Below are 12,307 nucleotides of genomic sequence, written 5' to 3'. Positions count from 1 at the left end.
GAATTTGAATGGAAGTTTTTAATTTAACCAGGTTTAATTTGAGGAACGACAATAATATTTGTTGTTTAACTTTTATTTACTAAAATATTAATTCAAGTAGCAAAATTATGAAGCAATAAAATAGCCCGTAAGGCATATATGAATGAAATGAATTTAACTAATTTCCGTTGGATATTGTAACACCATAGTCAATGTAACTGCGGCGAGACGTTCGAATTTATAAAGATCGCAATGTTAATTTTCGTACTTAGCTTTACGTCGACGACACAGCTTTGTGTTTAACACCAAGATCTTGTTATTCAGGAAACATTATTAATTACTGCTATAAATAAAAAAAAATACATATAAATGCTTTATAATTTTATTTCATCTATTTATCTTTAGTATATTTAAGTGTTTTAATAGTGTCGCAAGTAATTATTGCTTAGTTTTTTTGATATAGATTACATACTTTGTTTAAATTATTTAAAAAAACACAAAGATATAACTTCATTTATAGAATAATTGATAAATGTTTTTGGTCTTTTTTTATTTATACTGTTTCATAAAAAAATCTTAATACCGATGGTTGAATGAACTTCACGACAGGATGAACGCATTTATATAGTTCTACAAGAGATTAGACCTTTTATTTTTAGTTTTTAATCTAAATTTTTAAGGAATATTATTAATTAAACCTAATTATAGTATTCAAAGGTTACTCATTTACATGGTTGATATTAAAACGTATTCATCAAACATTGGCCGGCTCTTCGCAGCAGTTCAGTTCAGTTTCAATCCTAACTGATTTTAGCTTACTGCTTGAAACGTAAATATATTGGAGGATTTAATAGTGCCTGTAAATGCCTGTTTCAAGTAGATATTTTCTGCTGATCCGCAATTTTATTTGTATTGATAATTATGCGGTCCTATATTTACCATAATTACATTCAAAGTAAAAAAAGATAGCGTGTTACGTGTCGAGCGATAACATCTATTTTTTATCAGTTCATGCATTAAATGAGATCTATACTTTTAAATAAATATTTCATTATAGTCATTTACCAGAAGTTAAAACTGTTATTTTACACAAGAAGCATACAATTTATGAATAAGCTGTGGTTTTTACGTTCATATTGTATTTCAACTTCAGTTAAGGAAAACTGTACTGTTTTTATTTAGTCATGGATGCACAGACCGCGGCCCGCCGGTCATATACTGGTGGACCGCCGATAGCAAAAAATAATACTCTCGTACATTCAAAAAATATTGAATTCTATTCGAGAATAAAACCAAAAAAATTTAATTACCTGCACTAATGACGGCCGGCCCGCCATCAGTTCATGATTTGCTCGATTGGCCCCTAGTCTTAATAAGTCTAGGCAACCATGATTTAGGTGAATATATAATAGATAGAATCGCGAGTAGATTCTGGTTCGACCAGTACGCGGGCAACTACGAACGAGCCAACATGTTGAAGCTTCTGGCGTTATTTATATGTAAGTAATTGAAATACAAGTAACTAAAGTTTTTAAAAATTTTAATTGATTTGATGGGGGATTATTTTTAATTTTATCAAGGTTAAAAACTCTTAAACTAATGTTTGTTATTTGCAATTTTAGATTATAACAAAATGTCATTATACTCTTTCTTATGTCAACAAATTATTATTTTTTTGCGACTATAATGACGTAATCACATAGACTACGAAATTTTAAAGACTATCTCATTTTATTCAACTTTATTTTTGTATTTTATTTAACAATATATAAAAGCTTTTAAGAGTTGAATTTATAGCTCATTAATGTATGGTACGCTTTTTACAAAAAATGATCGGTTTAATAAATAATAAATAAAATAATATAGCGTGAAAAATATTTTCATAATTCAAATTAATTATTAATTTTTATCTATCCATGCGTAATTTGTACTGCCAGAAGTTATTGACCTTTTGCAAATGAAAAAAAATCTAACAAATTTCAGAGTGATAATTTTTACGGGTAGAATATAAATAGGCGTGCAATCTTCAAAGCCTTTTGCTCACAGATGAGCTATACATTTAATTTTTAAAGCTTTTTTATATATAATCAAGCACTCTGTATTTTATTGTTTATTAGTTTCAGGGTTTCAATTTTGGAACTTTATTTACTTGTCGACTTGTTAAGAAATTAAGTAATTCTGTACCTACTTTTTCGTAATAACATTTATTACATATTTTTCTATAATATTTTTTGGAAAATAATTTGATTAATAAGTAATTCTTGTGCAAATGTGATTCGAAAAAGAAGCAATGTTTGTTGTGGAATTGTGTATTTTCGCTAGTGAGTATAGTCACAAAAAAAAACAATTCGTTGAATTAGTTCTTTCTATTTAAAAAAAAACATAAAAATTTGATATTTTATCTATCCGAGTGAATGCAATATCTTTTTTTATCTTTTGATACTGAACGAAAATCCGCAGAATAAACAAGTTGAACGAAGAATCGCTCGTAGCGATCTGTGGGAGAGGTCTTGGTCTTGCTGTGTAGATGTCCACCATCCGCTGACATGACTGAATAGACATCGAACCATTTTTACTCTGTAATATTTAAAAACAGCTTACGATGTAATTTTTAAAAATTGTGGGCGAAATTTTATGTTCCGAAAAGGGATGTAAAATTTAAAAAAAATAAATAATGGTTTAATTTGATTTAGTTTCGACTGGATTGGCAAGCGGTGGTTTCTATGGACGTGATTACGAGCGGACAGCGGTGGGAGATGCAGTTGATAAGGCTTCCATGAGATTGTCAAGGTACCATATTAATAATTACAGGCCCAGACAAATTTGTTCATATTTTTTTTAAAGATTGCCAATAAAATTAGCAATATGTCTAACCAATAAAAAACAATTAAAATAATACAGAACTAATTGCAATATGTGTGACATGCAACCACAACATGCTTTAGGTCAGAGTTCCCCAAACTTTTTTGTGTCGTAGACCCCTTGCCATGTTTTTCCGTGTTGGGTAGACCCCCTACTTATCTGATATTGATTTCCTGTAAATTTTTAACTGTAGTGAAGTTTAGTGTTAAAAACTTAAAGTAAAAACACATGTTACTTTATACATTTATTAATTGAATTTAAATTAAAACTACTCAAAATAAAATTTTGTATCTGTTATGTAAAATATACGTAACATTAAATAAACACGAGACTGCGACTCTCAGGTTTTTACAAGTTCAAAATGTATTGCGACCTCTAAGTAATTTTTTTACTTCATAGGTACTTTTATAAATAATGTAAATGTTTTGATATTATAAGATAGTATGATGTAAGTAAATAGGTACTATCAGTGTGTGTGTTGAGATCCACTATCGTGGACCCCCATTTTCATTTCATGGACCCCCCAAATTTTTTTTCGCTGACGTAGACCCCTTGCAGGTAGTCAGACCCCTAGGCGTCGATATAGACCACTTTGGGAATCACTGCTTTAGGTTATCAAAAATATTAGAAAAAAAAATACTAGGACATAACTAGGAAGTAACTGGGAAATGAAATAAAATATTATACGTAGTTTTTGTATTTCATAATTCTGGACAAAACTACGTACATTGTTAATTACCTTAAGGCGAACGCCCCGTTTTTAAAAGTTTATTTTGTTGTCAGGACATTTACGACAAAAGTGAAGACAAGAATGTTATATCTTCCCCACTCGGAGTTCTAACTCTACTCGCATTATACTCAAATGGCGCAAACGGAACCAGCAGGGAGGAAATTGTAAAACTGTTGGGCTTACCCGACCATAGACAAGTAAGTGTTTTTATTTATAATAAGGCAAAGATCATTGTTATACAGTCCACAAAAATATTAATATATAATGAAAGTAATATTACAACATTATTCGTTCGATTTGGCGTACAGTTTTCTTTTTGTTTATTCTACACGAAATAAAATACACAAATATACTGCCACTTTTGAAGACAACTTCAATCTATAGACGAGCAGTGAAAGAACGAACTCATCTTTCTTTCTTTTTCTTTCTACTTTGAGCCAATAGATGCCCACATGGCATGGGCTTCCTCCAGAGATCGCCACGACAACGGTCTTACGCTGCCCGCTTCCAACGACTTCCTGTGACTTTAACTATGTCCTCGGTCCAACTGGTGGTGGGCCTGCACACGCCGCGTCTACCGGCTCGTGGTCGCCACTCGAGGAACAGGACCCCACCCGTCATCTGCCACTTCCGAAGATCGAGCAACGTCGGTGACCTTGGTACTGCTACGGATCTCTTAATTTTTCTCTTCTGTACCCTGGGACTTTGAGCCTTATTATAAGGGACACCATAAGCGACCACGTCTCCAGTCCGCTTTCTTTTTTATATCCGTCAAATTTTAGCGACCGTGTTTTGAACAACTGATTTCGCTGTAGAGATATTATCCCGCGGTAGCACAAACTTTTCGATTTTACAAATATTATTCTGTTTACATTAAACAATAGGTTTTTTTAATTTCATGTAGGACACAGTACCCGACCATAAATATTGCACATCGATATTTGGAAAGAGACAATCGGCTAATTTCGACTTCGTAGAGCCGAACTTGTCCGTCGCACGAAATACGACTGACAAAACGTCATATACGTAGTGTGGGACAGTGTCGATGTGCAATATTTACCGCCGGGTACTGACATTTCTTACATTTGAAGTCTGTACTTTGTGGTGAATCAGAAAGGCGGGAACTACATAATTTTAAAACCTTCAACATCTTGAACTGGTTCCTTAAAGATGGCGCGACATACCATACATCTAATAACTATTTAGCAATTGTAAACGAAATGTTTAGTAGAAAACTTATATCTCGAGGGCACATTCCGTGGCTTTCTTGGAGCCCAAATCTCACGTCACTGGATTTATGATAAGGATGTACCTCAAGAGCTGTGTTTACGCCAATAACCGACGATAATGGCCCCGGTCAAAAAAAAAACATTTGCGAAGAAACGAACTGTATGCCTCAAGCGATGAGGCAGTGAAAATTCACGAATTTGCGGAAAGCGTGTACGTACAGATGGCACACATATCTGTGATGTTATTTTTAAAAAATAATATTCGGGAATGTTTACCATATCATAACTTTTCTATCGTAAGTTTTGAAGTTTTTTTTCTCTGTTTTTTTTTTTAATCCGCTCAACTTAATGTCGTCTATAAAAATGAGTAGCCTCGTTCCAACTCGATCGAAATGGATTCGCCACAAAAAAGTCATGTTTAAGCACGTATTACAGAACATTGTTAGGGGATACGTTACACATATTGACGAATGTCATCACTTTTATTTTCAAGGTCGCCGAAGCTTATCAAATTCTTACTGACAAGTTATCCATGATGGACTCCAGTTACTTCACCATGGCTAACAAAGTGTACGTTTCTAATAACTTCGAGCTGACGGATCAGTTCCAGTCTGTCGCAACCACAGCATACCACAGCGAGGTAGAAACCCTCAACTTCAGCAATCCTCGGGTAGCAGCGGATGTCATCAATCAATGGGTAAGGTTACCTAGGCTGCTTATTAACGTACTGATACAAATGCTAAGAACATAACGGGAGATTTCTCATTGACGCTCTTGCTTCCTGGTACTCCTTGGATGGAACTTCTCAGCCTCCTATTGCAGTTAAATAATTAATGACTGTACCAAAGTTCTATTCTAATTGTTTGTGGTGATCGGGCTTATATATGACGGCAATGATATTATTACTTTATTATGTCGAAGCTATAGTGCTATCGAAATAGCAGTACTGCCTTAGGAAATCGCTCCAAGGTGAGGATCGACGAAAATGTGTACGTGCTCCATCGTCGCACATACTTACGCGATGCTCCCCCCCGACATGCCGCGCGCATACCTAATGAACGGTACAGCGCTTTGGGTCACATAGGAGATAACTGCTTCTGAATTATAAATTGATATTGGGTCAAAGGGAAACTTTGATACAGCCTCTATAATAATTACTGGAGGCATTACATCGAGTATGTTTATTACGGTGATATTTCTATCTAGCTTTGTTTTTTTTTAATATTGTTACCATTTCTCATGTCTAAAATGGAAAATTTTAAAAGTACGACATGCTTTTTCTTTTAACCGTTAAAATTATAAATGTCATATATTTTACAATAATATTAGTTGTCCCGATAGACTTTATTTTGGCCCAGTCGCGTTCAAATAGAAAAAAATAATGTAACATATTACAGTGTAATGTATTATTAATTGAATAAATCTGAAATAAATAGGCAAAGCAGCTGCTAAACGACAATATCACTGTGAACTGTCAAACGTGCGAAGTTCATAGCAAACTGTCAACTGCCCAAAGTTCTGTTACTGTAGTTTTTAAATATCGAATAACATTAGAAAAGTGCGAGAATTTTAATTTGTAATAAAAATTTGTTTTGGTATGTATATTTATTGGATACATGCATAATAGCTCTTTTTGTAACCTTTGCAATATTTTAGGCTGACCTAAAGACTCACGGCTATATCAAAACTCCTGTATCAGAAGACACCTTTCCTCCGGAGACTGCAGCAGCTTTATTCAACGCCATATTCTTTCAGGTAATAACATATACTACTCTATCCTAGTCTATCTAGATAATTAGCAAACCTTTCTCATACCATCTAAAAGAACGAAAACAGAAGAATAAGGATTTAGGAGAAAAATAATGTATAATTATTTTCTTTCCATCGTCATCGGATCAGCTGATTGACCCATTTGTAAGGCACAGTCCTCCCCACAGGATCGTCAAGATGAACGATTTTGCCCTGGCCGCATTCTGCGAATTCCGGAGACACTGACTGTCTTTTAAATTCAGATCTATCTAGTGGGGGCCTTACCCAGGATGCGTCTGTAGCGACTACTCGAGAATCTTTCGGCCTCCACGAAAGTTATTATAAACCTTATTTAATCTTTCAATTTAAAAAATGATTGTTCATTAAAAAAAAAACTTAATTGCTGCCATAATCAAAAGCGGTATTTTAATTTGTTAAACAGATAAATAATAATAATAATAAAACCTTATTTCATTCCTTACAAACGTTTACAGGGGCATTGGCACGTTCCCTTCGATGAAGCGGACACGCAAGACAAAGCTTTCTACGTCAGCAAATCGGATTCCGTAGAGAAACCCACCATGCATTTACTTCAGTCGTTGTTTTACAAAGAAAACAAAGATCTAGGAGCACGAGTAAGTTTATTTCTGCTCTCTCTCTTATAATTTAAAACATTTCACGTAAAATTCAGTGACATTTTCATTTTTCACATTTTCATATAATGGTTAAGTGTAATGACTTTTATTTGTCGAATTTCAATGTCAATTATTTACAACATTATTTTAATATAGTAATAAACATGTTTATTTTCTTTTCTATTTCCGACAAATTCATTTTATTAAATTATTTCCATTCGTTTACTCATATGTACAAAGGCGAACTCATAATGCTGAAGTCATTATCTGTCAGTTGACCTTTTGAGAGTTGCAGAGATAAATTAATGAATAATAACAGATAACATATTTTAAAAAGTATATATCAATAAATATTTTATCACAGAAGAAATATCACATTCTGATTTTAAAAAGAGTCGCTAATAACACGAATTAAACGTCTTCTTATTTTAAAAGCTTTAAAGGAGTGAATGCTCAAGTCATTAGTTTCAGAATTAATATTATGTAATGATAACATAATAAGAAAAATGGTTTTCAAAAAACGGATTACCACTTATTATAATTAATTATTAATAACTATCTATCCCAGCAGAATTTTTACTACTAGAAGATTTTGGCATGTGACATTCCAACATAAAAAAATAAGTGTCAACTATATGTTATATATATACCTAAAAATTGCATATTTTGCTAATGCATTATTCAATTATTATTTAATCGTATATGTAAAAAATTAAAAAAATATGCATTACGTTTGTAGATGGTCGAACTGCCGTATAAAGAGTTTGGATTCCGAATGATCGTGGTGTTGCCTGATGCTGTGGATGGTCTGCCAGCGGTCATAGACAAGTTGTCTCAGAACGGTATCCTAGAAAATGTGTTCGACATGGAACCGCAAGGCACGGATGTGGATTTAGATATGCCAAAATTTGATGTCAATTCGAGATTTAGTCTGAAAAGTATATTACAAAAGGTAACCGTTCATTTTTATTTTTATATTTAAGGAGATTTATTGCTCTTGTAATATATATTAATGTTTTTATTTACACCCAGAGGCTAATGGCTTACGTAAAATCAATTAATGTATCATTTTTTGCAGAGATCACTTTATTTATTGATTAAAAGTAAAATTAATGAATGTAATTTTTGACCGATAAAAACTAATGCATGCACTTGTTAACAGACAATATATATTTAAAGCGTTTGTCATTTTACGTAACTGTCAAACGCGCGAAATTCAAAGCGAACTGTCAAACGCGCGAAGTTCGGAGTAAATTGTTAAATGCGCATATTTTTTTCGCTTTTTTTCGAACCTTGTCCAAAATAATAGGAAACTTCAAAGAAAAAATTAATTTATTCGAAAAATTGTTATCTAATTATATATATAATGCAATGCACTGGATATTAGTATTAATCATAAAAGATCTATAAAACTAATAATAATATGTCATTTAAATTATCATTTTAAGACACTGTAATCTAAAAGTAAGGTAAATTTGTTTATAAAATATATAATTCCTTATTTATTCATCCAAATCAATTTCATTCCTTTCAAAGTAAACCCCGTCCGGTAAAAAAATACTTTTGCCAACGCATTTTTCAATCCTCGGAACAGTGCTAATAGTATTTTTCCGGTAAAGCCTTCAAGACCTTCGATTTGATTTTTATTTCTCATAAATCGTTTCAAAATGGCGTCCCCGCAATAGCCTTTTGAGTTTGAATAGCCAGATGGTTGTGAAACGATATTAGTCGAGTTTTTGATGCCATTTTTCTAAAATATTGAGCGGTTTTGACACCAGTTGGAACTTAATGTGTTTGAGTCGTATACCATCATTTGAAATGGTTTGGGCTAAGCCAAATGATATTGTAACTTTTGACAAACAGACGCTTGGCAAATGTTGTAGACAGTCCTAACAAACTAGATATAAAAACTTTCTGCCTTCCCAATGCCCGGGAGTTTTAAACGTAAATTTCACCTTACTTTTTGATCACAGGTATATATTTATTAATGAACTCGGCTGCGGCTAGCCGGAGCTATTTCATAAAAATGAATTTATTTTATCGGCTTTCTCTGATGAATTATTATAACATTATTGTAGTACATACTAAACCAAAGCAATTTGTTTGTGACGAGTTATTCACATAGTGGCTTATTCAAACACGGTGTGCAAATGCGACACATTTAGGTGATTTTTTGTTATTCAATATGTATATATAAACTCTACTTTTTATTTTAAGTTTTACAATTTTTTATTATAATATTTATTGTAAATAAAGTTTTGTAGATTATTAATAAGTGTTACTTTATGTGGGGCCTGCCAAAAAGTTTAAAAATTTAAATTGGTCCAGTGATTATAAATGTTTCTCACCCCTGAACTAGACGCATATAACATGGACTATACTATCATCGGATGTCCACAGCTGAACATGCCTCCCCTATTCACTATAAATAGGACCAGAAGGAAACGACATGTATCGACCATCTTCCTCCCACATTAAATAAGTGTGTAAAGCAAGTTTGTCTCTCATACACAACATTTTCTCCGGCGCTAGTGTTTGAAGTTAAAAGTCAAAGCCGTGAGTTTTCACAGATAAAGATAAAATCTATTTATTCAAATTTGGAACTTTTAACAGGACTTTCGCATCGGCAATTTTTTTATTTTATTTTTGAATCTATTCTTGTAACGTTGCATGTTAGCGTACCATATGTCTAAATTAAACTTTTATAATAATATGAATAGAAGAAAATTCACATAATTTGTAATATAGTAAAAAATATATGAATACTCGAAGGTGCGTGGTCCTCCCGGGAAATGAATAACCCGTCCTGTGGTCCAACAAAGATCCACTGAGCCAATAGAAAGCTTCCACAACCCCGCCACTTGAGCCACTTGAGATGTATCATAATACTACTACTAACTATAATATACTTACGGAGAAGAAGCAAGAAGAAACTCTGCAACAACACATATTTATAAAAGTTTAACAGTGTCGTTTTATGCACATACATTTTCCGTCAAATACAGTCTAAATGAAAACAAAATAATCAAGCGACATCATTGCCAAGGATTCTTGTCATTTAAATATTCATTTACTGAATGATATGCCTTTTGCGTTATGTAAACATTTATAAAATAATTCATGCCAAACAAATATAATAGACAATAATTTTAAATCTAAAGGAGGGCGTGAATGGAATTTTTGATGAGGAAGCAACAGGGATCGTGAAAGGACAAGGTGTCGCGGTGTCGGATGTGTTCCAAGAAGCTTTCGTGAAAGTAGACGAGGAGGGCGCCACGGCCGGAGCTTTTACTGGTAAATAATTCTTCTTCTTCTCTTCTTCCATTTATTCTTCTACTAATTCTACTACATTTATACAAATAACTAAAATTGCGAGTGTCTGGAGGTAGCTGATGTAATTAGTAGTAACTTGAGCTACTTTTATTTAAGCTAAATTCTTAAACGAACAAATTAAACTTGATGAACTAAATAATTATTTCGATAAAATCCACCCAAATGAAGTCGCAGGCGCAGCTAGTTTGAAATATAAAAAGGGTATTATAAAGAGTTGAATCCATTAGTAAAGTTAATGCATTTTGAAAGACGGAACTGGAACTATGTGTCGTAAGTGAAAAAGATACACTCTCTTTTTTTCATCTAAATGGCAACACTGTTCCTGATATCTGCGCTCTGACTAACGGAAAAATACTGTATCTTTATAAGAATGATTAATTACAGGTGTAAAAGCTTTAAAATGATTAAAGTATAGCTAATTTTCTGTCTATTATTGTATAGTATACCTTTTGCAAAAATTATTGGTTTCAGAAATAACGCAATGAATATAATAAGAAAAATGTTATTTTAAAATTCGAATCAAGTTATATCAAAATTAATTATTGTTTACTATCCGTCTCTGTAAATTTTGTACAATTATTGGCCAGTCGCATTCGAATGGAAAAATTAATGTAACCGCTTAAGAACTTTTACTGCCTATTTACAATCACTCGTAAATAATGAAGTAAAATATTTAATTACCGATAATCGATTTTCGGTCAAATTGTATTTCGGTCGTCGAATTTCGATCGATATTGATTTTTAAAAAGAAACGATTTCAAAAATGTTTTTTTTTTTTTGCAGGTTATGTGTTGGTAGCAACGTCCCTTGATTCGGAACCACCACCGCCGCTTCAGTTCAAAGTTGACCGGCCTTTCCTTTACGCCATTCTGTATGAAGACATCGTACTGTTCACTGGTACATACACGCATTGAAATAAACATGTGTCTTAAATGAAAATGATGCAAAAATAATTGTTTATTAAATACATAATAATCAAAAGTCTTTCGTTTTATTGAACGCCGCAAACTAAAATAATCCGCACTTCGAAACTTCATCATTCTTTCGCTATTTTCCTTTCAAATTCAAATTAGCATGAACTGTATCAATACATGAAATTCATAGAAATAACCTTAGAAACTTAGAAACCTTCCTGGGCTTATGTGTAAAACTTTGTTAAAAATCATCACATTATCAAATTCATAGTTTATGATTCTATAAAGTACATACAGAAAAACATTAATTTTATATATAGATACCTTTTAGTAGTGACAATGACGTCCTTTAGACCTTTCAGTACATACACGCTCATGTATAAAACGATGCCTGTATAAAACCACCCAAAACAAAATACTAATTAAGAAAAGGACCAATATTTAGCCACTTCCGCACATGCAGTCGTGCACTTTGTTGCACGACTACGACTGCATGTGCGGAAGTGGCCAAATATTGGTCCTTTTCTTACTTAGGATGGATTTCTGCAAAATAACGCCTGATTCCATTAAATAAAAAAAAAAAACTAATTGTTGCGGACGGCTGGCATCGTCACTCGGCTGGAATCCCTTCCCGCGTTTCGTACCCAGGTATCCCTTCCACCAGAGCGCAGGCGCAAATAATTCAAAAAGGTACCGTAACTAGAGATACTAGAGAGACTAGAGTTTTCGATCTTGATACGTATCACTCTTTTATATCTTTAACTCATTTAACTCAGTACGGCTCATAGAGAGAATAAGGCAGCTAACACTAAATATATATCCTTTATATCTTCAGCTCTTTTAGCTCAGCCTTAGAACTCGGTAAGGCGGAATAAA

General features: G+C 33.0%; 1 protein-coding gene across 1 annotated transcript; it reads left to right on the top strand.

Moving 5' to 3' along the window:
• Positions 1-1,259: 1,259 nt before the first annotated feature.
• Positions 1,260-11,486, top strand: LOC137921356 (antichymotrypsin-1-like). The gene is made up of 9 exons (XM_068764066.1): positions 1,260-1,478; positions 2,673-2,763; positions 3,609-3,768; positions 5,294-5,497; positions 6,457-6,555; positions 7,044-7,184; positions 7,924-8,136; positions 10,346-10,478; positions 11,301-11,486. The coding sequence occupies exons 1-9, from the start codon at positions 1,298-1,300 to the stop codon at positions 11,429-11,431; spliced, it is 1,353 nt and encodes a 450-aa protein (XP_068620167.1). The 5' UTR covers positions 1,260-1,297; the 3' UTR covers positions 11,432-11,486.
• The last annotated feature ends 821 nt before the right edge of the window (positions 11,487-12,307 follow it).

This window comes from Battus philenor, unplaced genomic scaffold (genome assembly GCF_028537555.1).
Source record: "Battus philenor isolate CCGP_79_NKW_IND1 unplaced genomic scaffold, ilBatPhil1.0.hap1 SCAF_19, whole genome shotgun sequence".
Classification (NCBI taxonomy): Eukaryota; Metazoa; Arthropoda; class Insecta; order Lepidoptera; family Papilionidae; genus Battus; species Battus philenor.
This window is presented reverse-complemented; position numbering and strand designations above follow the sequence as displayed.